At 41.3% G+C, this 22,519-nt stretch overlaps 1 protein-coding gene, 1 long non-coding RNA gene and 1 other non-coding gene across 3 annotated transcripts; 1 reads left to right on the forward strand and 2 right to left on the reverse strand.

Annotated features, from left to right (window-relative positions):
* Positions 1-2,142: 2,142 nt before the first annotated feature.
* LOC132372141 (histone H2A.V) lies at positions 2,143-13,005 on the reverse strand. The gene is made up of 5 exons (XM_059934269.1): positions 12,925-13,005; positions 9,034-9,111; positions 6,763-6,876; positions 4,546-4,675; positions 2,143-3,348 (listed from the first exon to the last, which is right to left on the reverse strand). The coding sequence occupies exons 1-5, from the start codon at positions 12,925-12,927 to the stop codon at positions 3,287-3,289; spliced, it is 387 nt and encodes a 128-aa protein (XP_059790252.1). The 5' UTR covers positions 12,928-13,005; the 3' UTR covers positions 2,143-3,286.
* Positions 13,006-13,453: 448 nt separating this feature from the next.
* LOC132371612 (uncharacterized) lies at positions 13,454-15,638 on the forward strand. Its single transcript, XR_009504891.1, has 3 exons — positions 13,454-13,625; positions 13,894-14,006; positions 14,307-15,638. It is a non-coding gene; the product is annotated as an uncharacterized LOC132371612 (long non-coding RNA).
* A 6,774-nt stretch (positions 15,639-22,412) lies between these two features.
* Positions 22,413-22,519, reverse strand: LOC132372283 (U6 spliceosomal RNA). Its single transcript, XR_009505151.1, has one exon. It is a non-coding gene; the product is annotated as a U6 spliceosomal RNA (small nuclear RNA).

The following is a 22,519-nucleotide window of genomic DNA, read 5'->3' on the forward strand; positions in this document are numbered from 1 at the left end:
TTGTGGCGCACAGGTTTAGTTGTTCCATGGCATGTGGGATCTTCCCGGACCAGGGCTCGAACCTGTGTCCCCTGCATTGGCAGGCGGATTCTTATCCACTGCGCCACCAGTGAAGTCCCTCAATCATCTAATATAATGAACAACATGATCTGGTCTAAGAACTTCTCTAACAAGAAATAACTGGACAAGCAGAGAATAAAACCAGCAGGCAAATGAGAGCCATCTCACAGACGAATAGATGTTATAAAACAAATGTAGTAAAATATTAATTGTAGAATCTAGGTGGTAAGTGTTAAGAATTATTCACTGTATAGTTAACTTTTCTGCATAGTAAAAATTTTTCATAATAAAATGTACTATCAAAAAAATAAAAAGGCAACCTACGGGGACTTCCCTGGTGGTCCAGTGGTTAGAAGTCTGCCTGGGGACGCAGGTTCGATTCCTGGTTGGGGAACTAGGATCCCACATGCCGTGGGGCAACTAGGCCTGTGGGATCTAGAGCCTGTGTACCACAACTAGAGAGCTGCACGCCACAACTAGAGAGCCCCGTGTGCCGCAACTACTGAGCCCGCACACCACAACTACAGAGAAGCTCACGCGCTGCAACAAAAGATCCCGTGTGCTGCAAATAAGACCTGATGCAGCCAAACAAATAACTAAAAAAGAAGAAAAAAAGGCAACCTACGGAATGGGAGTAAATATTTGAAAATCATGTATCTCATAGGGGGTTAATATCCAAAATATATAAAAATAACTCAAATGACTCAGTAGCAAAAAAAAAGTCCAATTAAAAATGGACAGAGGATCTGAATAGACATTTGTTTGAAGACATACAGATGGCCAACAGGCACATGGAATGATGCTCAACATCACTAATAATCGGGGAAATGCAAATCAAAACCACAATGAGGTACTGTCTTTTTTAAAATATAAAAAGCCCTCTTTTTAAAGCTTTTAGAGTTACCTATTAAGGTATTACAGGTGCAATATGATGGCTGGGACATGCTTTAAAAAAAGCCAGCAGGAGGAAGGGGTGTATAGGTGAAGCAAGATGGACCAAATGTGGGGGTGAGGCCCAGAGCACATGGCCCAGTTGTTCTATTTTTTTCCATCAGAAAACAAAAATAGGGCTTCCCTGGTGGCGCAGTGGTTGAGAATCTGCCTGCTAATGCAGGGAACACGGGTTCGAGCCCTGGTCTGGGAAGATCCCACATGCCACGGAGCAGCTGGGCCCGTGAGCCACAACTACTGAGCTTGCGCGTCTGGGGCCTGTGCCCTGCAACGGGAGGGGTCGCGATAGTGAAAGGCCCGTGCACTGCGATGAAGAGCGGTCCTCGCACCGCGATGAAGAGTGGCCCCCGCTTGCCGCAACTAGAGAAAGCCCTCGCACGAACCGAAGACCCAACACAGCCATAAATAAATAAATAAATAAATAAAGTAGCTATAAAATTAAAAAAAAAACCAAAAAACAAAAATACAATCCTGGGAACACAGTAGGAAGCAAATAATTACACTACCAAAAGGAAACAGATATTTGAAGCAATTATCTAGAAAACTCTAGTACAAGACCCTATTCTCTGACAGGTTATTTTGCCTTCTTTTCTGTTGCTTCTTTGGTTTCTAAAAACTACTAAAACTTCACACATGGATAATCGTAGATCCTTTCAATATAGAAGCTTCTTCAAAATATGTGCCAAGATTCAGTAAAATCCACACTTAGAGACAATCCTATAGGACAAACAACTCAGTTTCTTCAAAAATTAAATTATAATAATAATAAAAAAGAAACCTACAGATTAAAAAGAAATTTAAGAGCTATTAGTAAAATGTAAGACATAGTGTCTGGATCCTGATTCAAACAAACCAACTGTAAAATTATGAAACAATCAGAAATCTGAATACTGACTGGATATTTGTTATTATAAAATGTGTTAGCTGTCTTAAGACAATTGTATTGTGGTTATGGTCTAAAAGGTACCCCATCTTTAGAGACACATGCTTAAGTATGTGGACATGAAAATAAATCATGCCTGGAATGGGATTCAAACCAATCAACTGGGATGAGGGTTCAGGTTGGGGATACAGGTAAAACAAAACTGACCACAGGATAACTGCTGAAGTTGCAGGATGAGTACACGGGAGTTCATTATACTATTCTCTTTATTTTTGAAAATTTCCATAATAAAATAAGTTTTTTAAAATGAGAGTTTTGTTTTGATACTGTTGTATTATAAAACATCAAAGAATTTCCATTTTTAATGAAGACTTCCAGACTTGCAGAAAAATATAATTTTCTGATGGACCGTTAACTGATACATTAACTTAAATCTTACAAGTTACTCAGAAACTGACAAACAAAAATAATTTTTAAAATATTGTACAAATTACTGAAATGTTACTGTATCAATAAAAGATCACTAAAAGCTGGAATTTTAAGCCAAAAGCAGACAACTTTGATAACCTTAACTTCAGTTCTAGTTAAGGGTGTGGGCTCTGGAGTCAGCCAAATCTAGGTTTATATCCTAGTTCTGCCCTTTTCTAACTATTAGATAAATGTTTTCTGGCAAGCCATTTAACTTCTGTGAGCCTCAGGTTCTACATCTTTAAAATGGGGGTAATAAAATTTCTTCATCAATAAAGCTCTTAGCACAGGGCTTGCCACATAGTAAGTGCTCATTAAATAATTCAAATAATTCCACTATCCTATTTCATCAATTCTAAATGCATGTTTTCATACTCTAACATCTCTGAAATTGGGATGCATCTCATAATTGACGGCATATTATGGTTTAATTGGCAGTTTTTTTCTTTAGTGGTATGTAAAATAATTGCTGCCTACTACTAACAGGTAGCAGCCAAGATTCAATATAATATGGTATCAATCATGATAGCAGTAGATTCCCAATTTCTGTTTTAAGATTTTTCTGAATATATAACCAATTTGAAATTTAAAAAATTTTGAAGTATGAGCAAAATATTTTCAACACAGCACAAACAGAACGGTTTTGAGACAAATCATTTTTTTAAAAAATGGTTTATCAATTCCATTTCTGTATAAAACACATGGGAGAAACCTAGCCAATCAACACACAACTGTTGCCACATGAAAAGGTATTTTTATCAAACTTCGAGTCTAAGAACATACAAATGTTTCTTTTTCATGTCTACAGTAATTGTCTATGCTTTTCCACTTAACTGTTTTAAAAATTCCACATATCCTCATTATTTCTTCTGTCCCAGTTACAGTACAATGACGGGGAGGAAGAGGGTTGGTTAAAACAACTCTCTAAGCAGTTTTCTGCTGTCCCTTCTTTCCAATCAGAGACTTGTGGATGTGAGGGATCACACCTAGAATGAAATGAAAAGAAACAGTATTAGTAGAAAAACTTTAAGCTGGCTTTATCTTTTTTTTTTTGGCTGCACTGAGAGGCATGTGGGATCTTTAGTTCCCCAAGCAGGGACTGAACCCGTGCCCCCTGGAAGCGTGGAGTCTTAACCACTGGACTGCCAGGGAAGTCCCTAAACTGGCTATATCTTACCACTTTAGGGCTTCAACCCCAAAAAGCAATTATATAAAGAATGAGGACTTCCCTGGGGGCACAGTGGTTAAGCATCCGCCTGCCAATGCAGGGGACACAGGTTCAAGCCCTGATACGGGAAGATCCCACATGGCGCAGAGCAACTAATCCCGTGCACCACAACTACTGAGCCTGCACTCTAGAGCCTGCGAGCCACAACTACTGAGCCCACGTGCCACAACTACTGAAGCCCATGCGTCTAGAGCCCGTGCTCCGCAACAAGAGAAGCCACTGCAATGAGAAGCCCGCGCACCGCAACGAAGAGTAGCCCCCGCTTGCTGCAACTAGAGAAAGCCCACAAGCAGCAACAAAGACCAAATGCAGCCAAAAATAAATAAATTAATATAAAAAACAAACAAAAAGGCTTTTAAAAAAGAACGAAATTTACTTAAGTCCCCTCTCACATTCTGATTCTGTTAAAGTATCTATACCAAGGGGTCCCCACCTTGGGGCCTGGGAACCCCCTCTAAAACTGTGTGTAAAATGGTGTGATTTTATGTGCATTTTTTTAGAGAAGAGTAACCAGAGCTTTCAAGAGGTTCTCCAAATGTGATCCAAAAAGTATTAAGAACCACCAATTTATATCTCACCTTCACTGATCCTGACTCATTCAATTATCTCAGCCCTGACTTTCAAGAGCATCATATTAAGCAATTTCTCAAGATCATTTTTCAAACACAGTTTAAAGGATATGGGAAATATTTTAAACACCAGGTTTTAAGTCTCACATATGAAATTTAGATGAAGAACTTGCTAAAATAAAAATAGCACTGTATATGGCTACAAGGAGAAGAAATATTTATTCAGATCATAATGAGAAGAAGTCTAGAACTGTCAGACTTAACACTTTTGGAACTTAAGTTTCTATGTTCTCTAGTTGGTGATACAAATGTATTGGATCATCGATCTGAATTATCTATTAGTTAGGCCAGTTAACAATCTAGGCTGAAGAAAAAATAATACATACCACCCCCAGCTATGGTAGCCTTGATAAGAGAATCCAACTCTTCATCACCACGGATTGCAAGTTGCAAGTGGCGCGGAGTGATCCGCTTAACTTTGAGATCCTTGGAAGCATTACCTGCCAGCTCCAGCACCTACAAAGCATCCGTGAGACAGCACATCAAACAAGGGTGAAGTGTTTAAGGATTCGGTTTAGGCCTGCAATTATAGCTAAAAAGATCACTACAGCATCTACACACAAAACACACAAGGTACATATATAAACCAACACTAAATTTTTTCCAAATTTCTATAATGCTGTTATAGAACTCTTATTACTTCATTTGGTCCTTTTATATTCATTCTCTGCAAGAGAACTGGAAACTTGAGCAAAAATCTACTTCTATAGAAAGAAATAAAGACAAGGGATAATATCCCTTAGCCAAGAATCTGTTCAATAAATGTGAACATCTAGAAATATATTTTAATATACCCATGTAGTCTATTTTTTCATGGCCCTTAACAGCTGAAATTTATTGCTTAGCACTTTTAGAAAAATTTTAAAATATAATTAAAAATAATTTCTTATTCAGAGTTTTTAACATCACTGGGCCCTATAATCTGTAGGCAATAAGCTAGAAGCCCTTTATTCTATAAGGGCAATTTTCAACTAGAGAAATTTCAAAGTCCCAGTTGGCCATAAAGTTGCATTTTTCTTTTTTTTTTTTTGCCTCCATAGACTGTACTGGCATTATAAAACCTTTGATGGAAGTAACACAAAAATAACTCCACAGAACCTCCTCACTTAAACAGAGTGGTGGGAAGCCTCGGTGTACATCCAAAGCAATCAGCATGCTTTAAAAACCACCAGTACTCTCTCTACTCCATTCTCCCTTGCAACTCTGACTGGTCTGGGGTGAGGCCTGGCACCAGTATCTTTTGAAAGCTTCATAAGTGATCCTAGTGTGAAGCCAATGTTGAAAAGTGATTACCCCTAAACTTAGATTTCAGTATTTTCTTTACATCTATTATTGACTAAAACCCCAAAATTAAATATTTGGAAAATACACGTTGACTGCATATGTATGTATCTATGTATATGATTACTGTTTAATCTTAAACTAAAAAATCATAAAGTTCCTAAGAATAAAGATAATGGGAGTTTAGATGGGACTTGAAAATTCTGAACCAGAAGCCTATGCCTCTACATGAGTGAACAAAATGCATACCTTTCTGAAAAGTCTGCAGGTAAACAAATAAAAACTGGTATAAGAGTGATAAAGCAGAAAGGCTCTTAACTAGTACCAATACAAAAACATTACCAACACAAAATCCCTGCTTGTGACATAGTGAAGTTGAAACTATCAATGTTAAATCTCCAATGGGAAAATAAATGACTTGGTAAGGTTAATGAAATGACAGCAGTGATAATTAACACACAGGTTAAAGCAAAATCTTTCAACCTAGCTCCCAACCACATCTTTCCCAAGTAGGAAGCTTCCCCGTTTCTATTAGATTGGCTATCTCTATCAGTTGACTTGCTTGCTACTCAACTTACTTCCCTTGCTTGGAATGCAGTTGAAGGAGTTTCATGGCTTCCCTTTTGTTTTCCTTAGGAGGGATTAGAGTGGAGGAAGTGGTAGTCCATGACCTAAGAATTAAGAACTCTTGCCCAATTAACTTATCTTCCTGAAAAGTCAAACTGAGTAAGATACAGCATTTTATGCATACAACCATGCACAGAATCAGAAGGTTGCTTAGGTCTTTTACCAAATTTTGTTATCATCATAATATAGTTGTGATATTTAAAAAATATGTTATCATCACACTGCCAAGACTTCGCCCCACCTCAAATCTTTATTAACTAAGAGTTATGCTGTAAAAAAAAAAAGAAAAAAAAAAAAAGTTATGCTGTAACTTCACAAATATCACCTATCGATTATATACGTATTTCAGAGTTCGTTTAATTAGCAGTACGGTATTTAAATTATTTTACCCTTGTTTGTCACGTCACTTAAAAATATGGATCATTGACCCTTACTTAACTTTAAAAAAGAGCACACCAAAGTTCTATTTGACACTGGTACTAGGTAATAGGTTGATAAGATGCATCTAAAACTGCTATTAAAAAGAAACTAACAAGAGTGTGTCTTTTTTATTTCAAACCCATATTCCATGGGTTTTAGCCATTTATGTCCAGGACACATCTGGGATTCCCATATATAACATTTCCCCCACTAACCTCAGCAGTGAGGTACTCCAGAATTGCAGCACTGTACACTGCAGCAGTGGCACCGACCCTTCCGTGACTTGTGGTGCGAGTCTTCAAATGTCTGTGGATGCGGCCCACGGGAAACTGAAAGAGACCATCCAAATGGGAAGCACTGAAGTCTTAACATCACACCACTGAATGTAATCAAAGGCTGAATAATATGAGTAAAGCATGAACTAAAAACCAACACCATTATCTCATTGTGACCCTTTCTTTCTACTTTCTGAGAATAGGCACTTTCTCATCTCCAAAGTTCCCTAATCCCACTTGTCTGTGTCTTTGACTAACCCCACTCCCAACTTTCTTAAGGACCTTCCTTACCCTGTTACTGCTCCATCATTCAACAGCTCCAATTGCTTCCTTTTCGCTGGCTCCTTTCCTTCTGCACACTTCACTTAAAAGGTCTCCACGTGTCTACAGCAACTGCCTCCAGTTACAGTCTAGACATCTCCTTTCCAAAGGCAAGATTTAAAGGCAAACCCTGAAACCCCTTTCTTGTCACCCATTTTCTACCAATGCAACCTTGGCTTCTGTTAAACACAATTCTGAAAGACGAGCAGTAACATTTTAACTACCAAATCTACTAGCCACTTCCAGATTGCACCCTTAAAGAGAAAAGGCATGATTGTTTTGTTTACATCCTTCCCTAATTCTAAGCTCCCCGAGACCAGGATCCATGTCGTACTCCCTTCTGCATCCTCAGTAACCGGCATGTTATGTCGTCTGACACAGAGAACCTCAAAAACCATTTCTTCTTAGGCCGAAGCAATTACATAGTTCTAATACGAACTCTGACTACTCCTCAGTCTTTTCATTCTTTGACTCAAATACCATATCAAATATGGTGAGGGGTCCACCAATGCCTTTTTGATCCTTCCTCATGCTCTACTTAGGAAACTTATCCACAGCACAAGCTACCAATTTTACATAAGTGACCTTAAATTTGTAATTCTTTTGATCACCTCTCTTGGAAAGCTAGACTCAAATCTACAACTTTTGGACATTTTCATATGGATGTTTTAGTGGAACTTCAAGACGACTGCACTTAAATTTATTATTTCATAACTTGCCCCTACTACAAACTCTTCTGCTCCTTAGGGTCTAAGCCTTAGAGAAACTTCTCTTTGACCGTCCTCTCAATCCCATACCCCTCCTCCCATTTTTGGGGAGCATACACAAGCCTTCTATTCTTTTCCATCCCACTCAAGTTCAAGTATGTTATTACCTTATTCCTAAACCACTGCAATAGCCTGTATCTGTCTCCCATCTCCCACTTCAAAGTAAGGACACTTCAAAATAAATTCTAATTGAGATTTGCATGATGTTCTAAAATATAGAACGTACCCACCAAGTACAAGTTCTCGCCCCCCCCTTCCTTCAGTACCATCCAGATCATGTCGTCCTCTTCCTCAAAAACTTTCAATGGCTCACTACTAACAAGATTAAAAATCCTAACCTTATAGTCTGGACTTCAAACTTTCCTGTTTAAAAAGTATCTCTTACAGGTAGGGAATAATTCTTACTCATCCAGAAAATTTTGAGTTTGTGGATTAAAGCTGCAACAATTTAAATATACAAAATTTGAAACCATTTAGTGCTTTGAGTATATCACTGAGTCTACACTTGAAGGTATTGGGGAAAGATTCACAGGATCAGTGGACAGTTCATTATTCTCTCATCCTGAAAGCCGATGTACCACAACAAACACTCTTTAAAATAAAAGCCACAGCATACTCACTTCAATCTGATACAATTTATAAAAGAACTAGGAACATAATTATAATCTAGAAATAATAGATTTTAAGAGAGCAAAATCACCAAATTCATTTAAGATCTTTTCATAACTTGTCCTTGTTTAGAAGAAGAGAATACAAATTATATAAAAGGGAGTTGCAGGACTTCCCTGGTGGTCCAGTGGCTAAGACTCTGCACTCTCAACGCAGAGGGCCCGGGGTTCAATCCTTTGTCAGGGAACTGGATCCCACATGCCGCAACTAAGAGTTTGCATACCACAACTAAAAAAGATCCCGTGTGCCGCAACTAAGACCCGGAGCAGCCAAACAAACAAACAAACAAATAAATAAAGCAGTTGCTTTGTGGTTTATATTTTGACCAATTAATCTCATTATCAAAGACCAGTAGTACAAGTACACTTTTGTAATTAAAGAAACATCTATGAGTCATGAATTGTAACAGTAAAGAAAATAATTTAATAATGAATTACAACAGCAGGGATGTTACCTGTAACCCAGCTCTCTGTGAGCGAGACACTGCCTTAGCCTTGGCCTTCCCACTGTCCTTTCCAGCTTTGCCTCCAGCCTAGGTGGGAAAAAGTTCCAGATGAAGAATCAAAAATGCTATTTCAAAACTATTTAGGACTACAAATAAACTTATCTACAAAACAGAAGTAGAGTTACAGATGTAGAAAATAAACTTATGGTCCCAGGGGGTAAGGCGGGGGGAGGGATAAATTGGAGGATTGGGATTGACATATACACACTATTATATATAAAACAGAGAACTAATAAGGACCTCCTATATAGCACAGAAAACTCTACTCAATACTCTGCAATGGCCTATATGGGAAAACAATCTAAAAAAGAGTGGATATATGTATATGTATAGCAGATTCACTTTGCTGTACACCTGAAATTAACACAACATTGTAAATCAACTATACCCCAATAAAAATTTAAAAAAGGAAAAAATTAAACTTAGGAAATAAAATTTCTTCTAGTTTTACTTTAGGTAGTTAAAAAAATCTAGGTGATCTTCAATTTTAAATATACATGTATTATATCACCATTTATTTTATTTTTTAATAATTTTATTTGTCCCACAACTGATGATGTTCATTTTTTTTTTGGCTGCACCTTGCGGCATGTGGAACTTCCTCGACCAGGGATTGAACCTGCAGCCCCTGCAGTGGAAGCGGGGAGTCTTAACCACTGGACCACCAGGGAAGTCCACCATTTATTAATTTATATAGAAACAAGGTCAAACCTTAAATACTTTCTAAAAATGAGATTTCTAAAAATTTGAACATATTTTTCAAATTTCAGACTGAAGAATCTTCATCAAGTCAATATAACTCTCATGCTAGAAGTATTTCATAATAAAATAATTTTAAAAAATGTCAGTGTGTATCATTTCCACAGAAATATTCAGAACTTAGCTCTATGGGGAGAAAAAAAAGCATCTTAAAAAAAAATTAAACAGAGAATTACTCTATGATCTAGCAATTACACTTCTAGGCACATACCTAAGGAATTGAGAACAGGGACTCAAACAGATATTTTCTATACTATTTGCTATTTTGTTCATATCAGTATTATAAACAATAGCTAAAAAGCAGAAACAACCTAAATGTCCACCATGGAAGAATGAATAAACAAAATCGTGGTACATACACACAATAGAATAGTATTCAGCTGTAAAAAGGAAGGAAATTCTGATACATGCCACAACATGGGTAAACCTTGAAGACATTATGCTAAGTGAAATAAGCAAAAGGACAAATATGTATGATTCCACTTACATGAGGTACCTAGTCAAAATCATAGGAACAAAAAGCAGAATGGTGGTCACCAGAGGCTGGGGAAAGGGGCAGAATGGAGAGTTACTATTTAATGGGTACAGAGTTTCAATTTGGGAAGATGAAAAAGTTCTGGAGATGACTGGCAGTACACTTAAAAATGGCAAAATGGTCAACTGTTATGTGTATTTTACCAAAAAAAAAAAGACATACAAACATTCTTAAGGGGTTAAACAAATACTACTTTCAACTGATATAAAAGAAATATTTCTCAAATAACATGAATGGTCACAAATAGGACACAGTATATACATGCAATGGGATATTATGCAGCCATTTCAACAAATGAGTTACAGATATGTGCTGATAAGGAACAACTCACAAAACATATTTGTGTAAAAGGCAAGGTATATGCAAGTGCAGTGAGCTTTTGTTTACATAAAGTGGAGTACTGTAGAGTGTGTGTACATATACATTTCTAGAAGGTCACACAATACATCAGAAAAGTTATTTGCCTCTAGGGACGAAATACTAAGGATCTGACTTGAGAGGGAAGCCAATATTCTCTTTTGGGCTGTTTGATTTTACTACTTAAATCTATTATTTCTTCTCTGTTAAAAGAAAAATTAGTTAAAGAAATCAGTTTACATGACTGGCTAGTTGTTTGAGGATATTTTTGAAGCAGAAGATAAGCTCTGAAATGGCATCCCCTTTGTCCCTTTGTAATGGTTTCCTTAAAATACTTTTTAGGCTAAAAATCACCCCCCCCCCGCATGTTTATCTCCCAAAACCATATGGGGGAGTAACCATATATTCTCACTTCTTCTTCAAATAAATCTATTCAGCTCTATTGGCCCTGCTGTAAATACATTAAAAAAACCTCTCAATTGGTGCATGAGTCTAAAACTATAATCACTGTCTATGACTGAATTATGAAATAAGTAGCAGTTATCCATTAAAAGGTACCAACTGCAAAACTTCCCAGGCGTCCCAATTTACTGCTCTTAAGCAATTTTATCACTTCAAATACATCATACTTGCTATTTAACCTATTTGCTTTTTAAGGAAGTAGACATGAAATCAGTTTTTTAAAAAATCTCAGTAAGTTAGGACTTCCCTGGTGGCGCAGTGGTTAAGGATCCGCTTGCCAATGCAGGGGACACGGGTTCGAGCCCTGGTCCGGGAAGATCCCACATACCGCGGAGCAACTAAGCCCGTGTGCCACAACTACTGAGCCCACATGCCACAACTACTGAAGCCCGCGTGCCTCGAGCCCGTGCACCGCAACAAAGAGTAGCCCCCGCTCGCCGCAACTAGAGAAAGCCTGCGCACAGCAACGAAGACCCAACGCAGCCAAAAATAAATAAATAAATAAAACATTAAAAAAAAAAAACAACTCTGTAAGTTAAATGACTACTTCCGTGGTTTCCGGATACATTTCTCATACTTAACAAAAACAAAGTCTTATGGAATCAAACTTGTGCGAATATAAAATTGTACAGCAAATAATTACCTTCTTTTCACAACCCCCTCAAACTCTGTATATACACCCTCCAACTTCACACATTCATTTTAATACGTCTGATGACTGACTGAGAAACAAAATACAAGCACCATAAAATTTTTAGATTCTAAGAACTGAGTTAGTATTAACCTGGGTTAAGCATCTCGGTAGAAAATACGCCTATGGGGCCAGCTGGAGTGTTATTTCATTCAGGAAAAGTTGAAAACTAGATGCCAAGAAACTTGCATATCAGTTCAACAAACACATGCTCACGTCCCCTCAAGTTCAAAATTCTCAAAACAAGAATGACAACTCCACGCCTCCTGTATTTTTAGCTTATGCGATCGTGCATGTATTTTTAGCTGCTGGTAAAGGGACAGCCAATATGTGGCAGGTCGCTAGAAATTAAATGAGTGACACCTTCGACACCAGCAAGGACCAGGAGAATCATCCGCTCGAGCAAATCAGTCGACAGAGCATATCTAATCTGTGCCTGAGTCGGCCGGCGGAAGCGCTTCCGTTAACTGCACAACTACAAGTTAGAGACGGGGTGCGACCATCCACAGGGTCGAAGCCAGGTCTAAGACGCGAGAATGTCACAATAACCACAGTTTCTGTTTGTGGTTCAGCCCCGGGCAGGGCTGTCTCCGGAGGGCGCTCGGGCGGACACTGCTCGTCGCCTCGGCGTCGCTGCTTCGCTCCCGCGCGGGGCACCGCCACCCTCCAGCGCCTTTCCCTCCCAGCTTCACAAGGGGCCAAGTTCCCTCTACTCGCGTTTCTAAAAAGCCGCACTTTTTTTTTTTTTTTTTTACCAACGCACAATTCAGGAGTCAAAGTCGGTGGCAGGGGCAGCGGAGGTGCTGCAGAGCCGCCAGGGTTGTCCCGCTCAGGGCCACCCGGCCTCGGCCCGCGCGCCTCAATTCGCGCCGGCGCCGCGGCGGGCGAGGCCGGGACCGCGGGGAACCCCGCCGCCTGACGCCAGCCCAGCCGTCGTCGTAGTCGCCTGACGCCCGCCCGCCTGACGCCCGCCGCCTCAACAGGTAGCGGCGCCGCCCGGCCACCGCCACCCACCCGGCCGCCCCACAGACTTCACCATGGTCTCGGCCGCTCCCGCCCTCGGTCCCGCCGAGCCGCCGCCGCCGCCGCCGCCGCTCCAGCAGCACCGACCGCCGCCGCCGCCGCCGCCGCCGCCGCCGGAGCCCGGACAATAACCGGGGCCCGCCTCGCACCACCCCGACCAATGCCCGCTCTCCTTGCTCGTTTGAACCCCGGCGACCGCCCAATTGTGCGCCTCCTTCTAACCAAACCCCGCCCCACAGCACCTCCTCCCTAACGGCTGTTTGTTTTTGCACACGGCACGCGGAGGCGGAGCCTCCGACCCAACACAGACGCGCCTGTGCGCGACCGGGGGCGGAGCCAAACGCCACTCTCCGCCTGTCTCCAAGGCCCGAGCCTGACGAACGGAGGGACTGACCAATGAGAGCGGACGGCTGACGGAAGTCAGCCAGTAAGAACATCGCCCGCGAGCAAGGAAGGCGGGCCTGCGGGAACGACAGCGGGATTAGCCAATAGGTGGAAAAATTAGTGGTGGCTTTGGCTTTCCCGCCCTTTCTCAGCATCGGCTCTGCGGTTTCTGAGACCTGTTTGGGAAGGAAACGGTTGTTGTCGTTGCTTCTGCTGGCTGCTTTTCACAGATTCCGAGGGTTTCTCCGTGCTAGCGGGGACTCGCTCCGCGGCGGGCACTGTTTCCGGGCCTGGCAGCCCTTCTCCTCAGCGCCTTCCCGCTGACGTTAGGTTAGCCGCCCAACGAAAAGGAAAGAAACTCGGAAATGGGGTCGGTGTCCCCGCTCCCTCTGCGAAGTTGAGGGACGGGCGCGAAGGAGGGCTTGCCTGCCCATGGCCGCTCCCCCTGGCTGCCCTACACGCCCACCCCCCCCTCACCATGCGGCGTGCGGGCCCGGTTGTCCCCGGGACGGCACAGCCCGCCGTCGCCGGGGCCCAGGCCCGGGCTCGGGGCTAGTTCTCACCCGCTGCAGTTTGAAACCTTTGCTTCTTTTCACAGTTGTCTGCACTGACCGCGCCGGGCAGCGTTCCGGGTGTGCGGAGCCGTCCGTCCCCGCGGAGATTCGGTTCTGGCGGGATTTCCCCAGGCGGGCATTTCAGAAGCATCACCAGGTGGGCAGGTGCTGTCCCAAAGTGAGATTTCTCTTCCGTCTGACACGGAAGAGAGTCTTTAAGGAAATGTAACCTGAGTTCGAGGAGAGGAAGGGGCTGAGCTTCTAAATAAGAGTTTGGAAAAATGCGAGTGAAGGTGTTGACGAGCGTGAGGAAGGAGGGGCCTGTCAAGTTGGAGGCAGAGAGCAGGGTGCCCTGATGAATGGAAAACCTGACAAGTAGGTGGAGGAGTTAGGAGTTAATTCAGTAAGCAGTAACCACTGTTAATCGCTGCCCCTCCTTTCCTGTTTCTGGCCTTAGTGACTGGCATTACACGTCCGCCGAGGCATCCACCTGTGAGTTCACCGTCAACCAGTCACCGAGTGATGTGTTGGCACTGTTTGGAGGCGCTGTGCTGGGTATTGGGGATTCAGGGGTTGGCAAAATAGACCTGTCCCTGCCCTAACGGTCCTTGACAGCAGGGGTCAGATGTTAAAGAAGTAAACAGGCAGATGTGTGAATTACAAGAAATGCAAGTGCATGGAAGGGAAGAAACAGAGTGCTTTGAGAGACAGAAGCAGAGTAAATGGAATTTAGAAAGGGTGTAATTTAGCAGTGTTCCACGAAGAAAGAGCAAGTATAAAGGCTTTTGAAGTGAGAAAGACTTGTCCCTTGTGAAGGGACTTAAAGCAGGCTAGTTTGGCTGCTGTAATTCTGACCAGATCCCTCTACTTCCTGAATATCAAATATGGCTTTTTTTTTTTTTTGCTGTGTGTATTGCCACTGATTCAGTTTAGCCTTTGTCATTTTTCTCCTGGATCAGTGCAAAAACCTGTTAACTAATGTCCTATTCTCTTCCTCCTTCATTGCACCCTCCACTCTTTCTAAAATACAAATCTTACTATATTTTCCTTTAACCTCACTGACTTGACTCCACTCTTTCTAAAATACAAATCTTACTATATTTTCCTTTAACCTCACTGACTTGAGAACAAAATTCAAACCCTTAGCATGGCATAGAAAGCCCTACCTTTTTCTGGCCCCTGCTCATCTTATGTTTTGTTGCTTCTCCCTACCACCCCTGAAACTCCATCTTGCCTTTGCACATGCCTTTGCTTGAAACAGTCCTCAGTCTCAGCTTCTCCCTGGCTAACTTTTAATTATCCTTCAAGGGCCAACCCAGACATCACTTTCTTCAGTATGTCTTCCTTGACATCCCTGATTTGGATTAAGTGCCCTGTATGACCCCGTGTATTCTACTGTCACCAGTCCTTGTCATGCTGAATTGTGTTGGTCTCCCTTGGTGCACGGAACTCTTTTTTTTAGGTTGTCATTCTTTGCTTGGTACAGTACCTAGTACCGTGAAAATGTCACTTGGCTAATGAAAAGAAAGAATACTAACTCATTTTTAAGCCACTTAGATAGGCATTGTGGTCTGTGGAAAGACTTGAGTTTGAATCCAGACTCCTTTACTTACTGGTTGTGTGGTCTGGGTGAGGGATTTAATATTATCTATTTTGTCATTTGTAAAACTGAAAGTAGCAATACCTATTTTACAGGTTGTGACCAAGCACTAATTCAGTAATGTATAAGAAAGTATTTAGCACTGTACCTAGCATGTAATAAATATCCAATAAATGTTACCTTCTTTCCTTAACAGGAAATTCATTTTCTCACTTGCCACTCTCTACCCCTTAGCCTTCGTGTCATTGATTCAGATTTGATGAAAATGGAGTCAGGTTGACAGAAACTGGTTCTCATCACAGAAAATAGTAATCCCTTTAGTGATTTATACATCCTGTTTAGAGATGAACGAAATATATTGAGGCCCACAGACTGAAGGAAAATGGATGGAAGTTTTCTGGCATCTGTAAACAGAAAAACTGCCTATTAACTATTTTATAAAGCAAGTGTGTTAGTGAATAAAGTCTAATTTACAGTGAACTAGGGTTGCAAAGAAGGCAGCATGAGCTCATAAGGAGAACATCTAACCAGAGAATCTTAGGTACTAGCATCTATAAATTATAAATACCAAACATTAACAAATGATTCAGCTTTGCTGGATTCAACCCAGGAAGACACAGTGGAATGGTTCTCATAGTGTGGTCCCTAGGCAGCAGCATCAGCACCGCCTAGAACTTGTTAGAAATGCAGATTCTGACCCCCAACCCACACCTACTGAATCAGAAAGTGGGGTGGGGCTCATCAAGCCCTGCAGGGGATTCTGGTGCACGCTAAAATGTGAGAACCACCAGTATAGTATAAGCTATGGTCCAGAGTTCCAAAGCCCTTTTCAAAACTGAGGCACTTATTCCTTCGGCTCCTGAGAGTGTTGACCGATCATTGCCCAGTAGACTCTTCCCCGGAATTGTACGCAGCCAGAAGGAGCTGCGTCACCCAAGGTTAACCCCTTTTCAGCGGGCAGCCTACTTCCGACGACTGGTGGAAGTGGGATAACTGCACAGCTGCTTTACCTTAATTTGGGACAACTCTGAAGGGCCATTCCAGCTCCAGAATTTTCTGTGTGATTAACACCAGTGCTTGAACTGTATGGCAGTTCAACTTCTCCCTCTACTTAATCCTGCTTCCTTCATTTTCTTATAGTAATGTTGCCAAGAGTGTTACTGTGGAATCACAGTAAACTTCTTGAAGGCAATTAGAGTCTGCTGGGAAGCCTGATCTAAGACAATGGCTTTTCTCTGCAAAAATTTAGTCACTTTTTGATAGGGCAGTATATTCACATGTGCAAAAATTTAAAGGTACAAAGGCTGTACAGTGAAAAGACTCTTCCCATCCCTTCTCCAGTTATCCATTTTACCTATGCATAGGCAGCCAGTGTTGTCAGTATAGTAAAAGTATTTTAGCCTTTAGAGAGGAGAGCCTTAATGATTACATAGATTCCAGGAGTTTTTAATCCCTGTGTTCAGTTTTAAATTTCCCTTTAACACTGCAGTACTCCCCCCAAATATTATAAAGTCTTTAAGAGACAGAAATTCTAGTCACTCTAATAAAGGACAGTCAAATTCTTTTTATTTTTTAAAACATCCCTGCTCTTCCCTGGTGGTCCAATGGGTAAGACTCTGAGCTGCCATTGCAGGGGACCCGGCTTCAATCCCTGGTTGGGGAACTAGATCCCGCATGCATGCTGCAACTAAGAGTCCGTATGCTGTAACTAAGGAAGTCCGCATGCTGCAGCGAAGATCCATTGTGCCTCAACTAAGACCCGGTGCAGCCAAAAATAAATAAATAAATATTTAAAAAAAAATCTCTGGAGTTTTATGCCAGATCCCAGTGGCTGGGCAGCTATTTCCATGAGCCAGAACCTGCTTGGTTCTAATGAGGTCAATCAGGATGCAGTATCCACCTACCTACATTCAGTTTTGTGATCCTGAGGCTGGGACTCTGCAAACATTTCTGCTTTGCCTTCTGCTTCCCTGCTAGGCTTTGCCAGTAGGGAGCACTAGAGGGAAACTCCAAGAGTGGAGGAGGGAGAAGAGACTTTTTCCTTTCTGTGTGCTTTCTGTTCCTCCGAGCACCATCCCCCAGCCAATGCTTCTTTACTCTGGCAGCAGCAGTTCCTTTGGTAGGAGCAGCTAAATCAGCTTTTCCAACATTTGTGAAACCAGCCTCATTGCTCCCTCCCCCTTCACCAGCGACCAGCCAGCTCCTTCCTCAGAGGTTTGAGTTCTTCCTAGCTTCACAGGGCCCTTCCTCTAGGTTTCTAAGGTTTTCCCTTTGTTTCTTCAAGGTAACTGCTATTTGTTAACCTCTATGACACCTTAGAGTTCTCTTTTTACCCTTTAACAGTTAACTTTATATCCAGTTACCAATACTTTGTTAGTTCTCTCTGTTCAAATAACTGGTATGTTTTCTGCAACCTGAATGGACCTTGACTGATAAGCCTATGATATATATATTTCCAGTTTTTTATTATGGAAGGTTTAAACATATACAAAGTAAAGAAAATAGTAAAATGAACCTGATGTTCCCTTCACACAACTGTAATGATCATCAACTCATGGCCACTTTTGTTTTATTTTACATTCATATTTACATCTGCCCCTCCCCTCACTGGATTATGTTGAAGCAAATCCAAAGTAAAGGAAAGGGGCAGCAAATATTTTTACAGGAAAATAGTTTCCTTACAAAAAACTTGGGTCATCTTGAATTTGTGCAGTGTGCATGCATTGCTTACCTAAACAATAAGACAAAAAAGAAGAGCAAACAAAAAGCAAGCAGAATGAAGAAAAAAAGATTAGAGAGAAAAATAAATGAAATAGAGAAGAAAAACAATAGGAAAAAAATTAATGAAATCAAAAGTTGGTTCTTTGTAAAGTTCAACAAAATTGACAAATCTTTAGACTGAACAAGAAAAAAAGAAGATTCAAATTACCAAGAAGTTAAAGGGGAAATCACTACTGACCTTACAGAAATAAAAAGGACTATCAGGGAATACTTTTGAACAATTGCGTGCCAGCAAATTAAATAACCTAGATGAAATGGGCAAATTCCTAGAAAGATATAATAAACTACCGAAACTGACTCAAGAAAAAAAGAAAATCTGATAGACCTATGACAAGTAAAGAAATTGAATTAGTGACTTAAAATCTTCCTACAAAGAAAAGCCCAGTCTTCACTGTTGAATTCTATCAAATGTTTAAAAAAGAATTAATACCAATCCATCACAAACTCTTTCAAAAAATAGAAGGGTACATTGCCCCATTCATTATATAATGCCAGTGTTACTCATACCAAAATGAGACATAGATACAACAACAAAAAACCCCACTGGCCAATATCCTTTTAATCCAATCAATATGCCATATTAATAGAATAATGGACAAAGACCACATGATCATCTCAATGGAGGCAGGAAAAGCATATAACAAAATGCAACACTCTTCATCAAAAAAACATTCAACAGCTAGGATTAGAAGGGAACTTCTTTAACCTGATACATGTCATCTGAAAAACCCACAGCAAATATCATACTTAACAGTAAAAGAATACTCACTCCTGAGATCCGGAACAACATGAGGATGTCTACTCTTGCCACTTTTATTTAACATTGTACTGGAGCTTCTAGTAAGGGCAATTAGGCAAGAAAAAGAAATAAACGGCATCCAGATTGGAAAGGAAAAAGTTATCTCTTCACAGATGACATGATCTTGTATACATGGAAAATCTTAAGGAATCCACTAAAAAGCTATTGAGGGACTTCCCTGGTGGTCCAGTGGTTAAGACATCGCCTTCCAATGCAGGGGGTGTGGGTTCAATCCCTGGTTGGGGAGCTAGGGTCCCACGTGCCTTGTGGCCAAAAGACCAAAACATAAAACAGAAGCAATATTGTAACAAATTCAATAAGGCTTTAAAAATGGTCCACATCAAAAAAATAAAAAATCTTGGGACTTCCCTGGTGGCGCAGTGGCTAAGAATGCACCTGCCAAAGCAAGGGACACGGGTTCGAGCTCTGGTCCGGGAAGTTCCCACATACTGTGGAGCAACTAAGGCCGTGACCACAACTACTGAGCCCGCGTGCCACAACTACTGAAGCCTGTGCACCACAACTACTGAAGCCCATGCGCCTAGAGCCTGTGCTGCACAACAAGAGAAGCCACCACGATGAGAAGCCCACACACCACAAGGAAGAGTAGCCCCCGCTCGCCGCACCTGGAGAAAGCCCGCGTGCAGCAGCGAAGACCCAATGCAGCCAAAAATAAATAAATAAATTTATTTTAAAAAAATCTTAAAAAAACTTTTTAAAAAAGCTATTGAAACTAAGAAACAAGTGCAGCAGGATTGCAGGATATGAGAACAATATACAAAAGTCAATTGTGTGGGACTTCCCTGGTGGCACAGCAGTTAAGAATCCGCCTGCCCGGTGTGGGGGGTGGTGGTGGTGGATGAATTGGGAGATTGGGATTGACATATATACACTAATATGTATAAAATAGATAACTAATAACCTGCTGTATAAATAATAAATAAAATAAAATTTAAAAATTAAAAAAAAAAGAATCCACCTGCCATTGCAGGGGGCATGGGTTCGATCCCTGGTCCAGGAAGATCCCACATTCCTTGGAGCAACTAAGCCTGTGCACCACAACTGCTGAGCCTGTGCTCTAGAGCCTGCGAGCCACAACAACTGAGCCTGTGTGCCACAACTACTGAAGCCCATGCACCTACAGCCTGTGCTCCACAACAAGAGAAGCCACCGCAATGAGAAGCCTGCACACCGCAATGAAGAGTGGCCCCCACTTGATGCAACTGGAGAAAGCCCACGTGCAGCAAGGAAGACCCAAAAGAGCCAAAAATAAATAAAAATTACAAAAAAAAAGCTTAAAAAAAAAAAAAAGTCAATTGTGGGACTTTCCTGGTGGTCCAGTGGTGAAGAATCCACCTTACAATGCAACGGACACAGATTTGATCCCTGGTCAGGGAACTAAGATCCCACATGCCATGGGGCAACTAAGACCGCGCGCCACAACTACTGAGCTCTCACGCCTCAACTAGAGAGACTGTGTGCCACGGACTACAGAGCCCACGCGCCCTGGAGCCTGCACACCACAACTAGAGAGAAACCCACATGCCACAATGAAAGAGCCTGCATTCCTCAACGAAGATCCCACGTGCCACAACTAAGACCCAACGTGCCACAATAAAATAAAAAAATAAATAATAAAATAAATCTTAAAAAAAGTCAATTGTATTCCATATATTAGCAATGAATAAACTGAAAAGCGCTTCCATTTATGATAGTATCTAAAAGAATAAAGTACTTGGGGATAAATTTCACAAAAGAAGCACAAGACATACTTTGAAAACAACAGAACATTGGTGAAAAAAATTAAAGATCTAACCAGAATCTCAGCTTGCTTCTTTGTACTCATTGACAAAACCATCCTAAAATTCATATGGGAATATAAGAGAGCAAGAATAGCCAAAATAATCTTGAAAAAGAATGAAGTTGGAGGACTCACATATCTCGATTTTAAAACTCATCTCTGCTTATTTTCATAAAAGTAGAAATATCACCTTTTAATAAATCAAAGTCTTGGGCAAATGCTAAATCTTGGACAAATGGGACACTGAGACAACAGACAAAAATGGGACTGTGTAGAACAAACACTACCTGTGGGAAGGTTGGGGATGGATGGAGACAGTTAAGAACAAGACTTCTCAATTTCCTTTTCATATTCTTTCGATTTTGAAATATGTAAACATCTACTTTAAAAGTTAAAGAGAGGGCTTCCCTGGTGGCGCAGTGGTTAAGAATCCGCCTGCCAATGCAGGGGACATGGGTTCGATCCCTGGCCCAGGAAGATCCCACATGCCGCAGAGCAACAAAGCCTGTGCGCCACAACTACTGAGCCTGAGCTCTAGAGCCCGCAAGCCACAACTACTGAGCCCACATGCCACAACCACTGAAGCCTGCGCGCCTAGAGCCCATGCTTCGCAACAAGAGACGCCACCGCAATAAGAAGCCCACGCACCGCAACGAAGAGTAGCCCCCGCTCGCCGCAACTAGAGAAAGCCTGCGCGCAGCAACGAAGACCCAACACAGCCAAAAATAAATTAAAAAAAAAAAAGTTAAAGAGAAAAGCAAGAGATAAAATAGTGTATAGAATACCGTCTGTTTATTAAAAAAAAAAAACCCACCTGTCTATAGTTTCTTTCTATTTTTTAAAATGTTTATTTATTTATTTGGCTGCATCAGGTCTTAGTTGCGGCACACAGGATCTTCGCTGCAGCATGCGGGCTCAGTAGTTGCGGTGCGCTCGGGTTTAGTTGCCCCACAGCATGTGGGATCTTAGTTCCCCAACCAGGGATGGAGCCTGTTTCCCCTGCATTGGAAGGTGGATTCTTAACCACTGGACCACCAGGGAAGTCCCTATAGTTTCTTTTTTTTTTTTTAACATCTTTATTGGAGTATAATTGCTTTACAGTGGTGTGTTAGTTTCTGCTTTATAACAAAGTGAATCAGCTATACATATACATATATCCCCATATCTCCTCCCTATCCCAGCCCTCTCGGTGGGCACAAAGCACTGAGCTGATCTCCCTGTGCTATGCAGCTGCTTCCCACTAGCTATCTATTTTACATTTGGTAGTATATATAAGTCTATGCCACTCTCTCACTTCGTCCCAGCTTACCCTTCCCCCTCCCCGTGTCCTCAAGTTCATTCTCTACGTCTGCGTCTTTATTCCTGTCCTGCCCCTAGGTTCTTCAGAACCTTTTTTTTTTTTTTTTAGATACCATATATATGTGTTAGCATACGGTATTTATTTTTCTCTTTCTGACTTACTTCACTCTGTATGACAGTCTCTAGGTCCATCCACCTCACTACAAATAACTCAATTTCGTTTCTTTTTATGGCTGAGTAATATTCCATTGTATATATGTGCCACATCTTCTTTACCTATTCAAAAAATATGGAACGCTTCACAAATTTGCGTATCATCCTTGCGCAGGGGCCATGCTAATCTTCTCTGTATTGTTCCAGTTTTAGTATATGTGCTGCCGAAGCGAGCAT

This window comes from Balaenoptera ricei, chromosome 9 (assembly GCF_028023285.1).
Source record: "Balaenoptera ricei isolate mBalRic1 chromosome 9, mBalRic1.hap2, whole genome shotgun sequence".
Lineage (NCBI taxonomy): Eukaryota > Metazoa > Chordata > Mammalia > Artiodactyla > Balaenopteridae > Balaenoptera > Balaenoptera ricei.

Excerpts from the sequence above, each read along its gene's own strand:
- LOC132372141 (XM_059934269.1), bottom strand. Across the intron at positions 6,877-9,033 it reads CACAGAGAGCTGGGTTACAG|TTTCCCGTGGGCCGCATCCA; the intron begins GTAACATCCCTG and ends GGTCTCTTTCAG. Across the intron at positions 3,349-4,545 it reads GGCTACCATAGCTGGGGGTG|GTGTGATCCCTCACATCCAC; the intron begins GTATGTATTATT and ends ATTTCATTCTAG.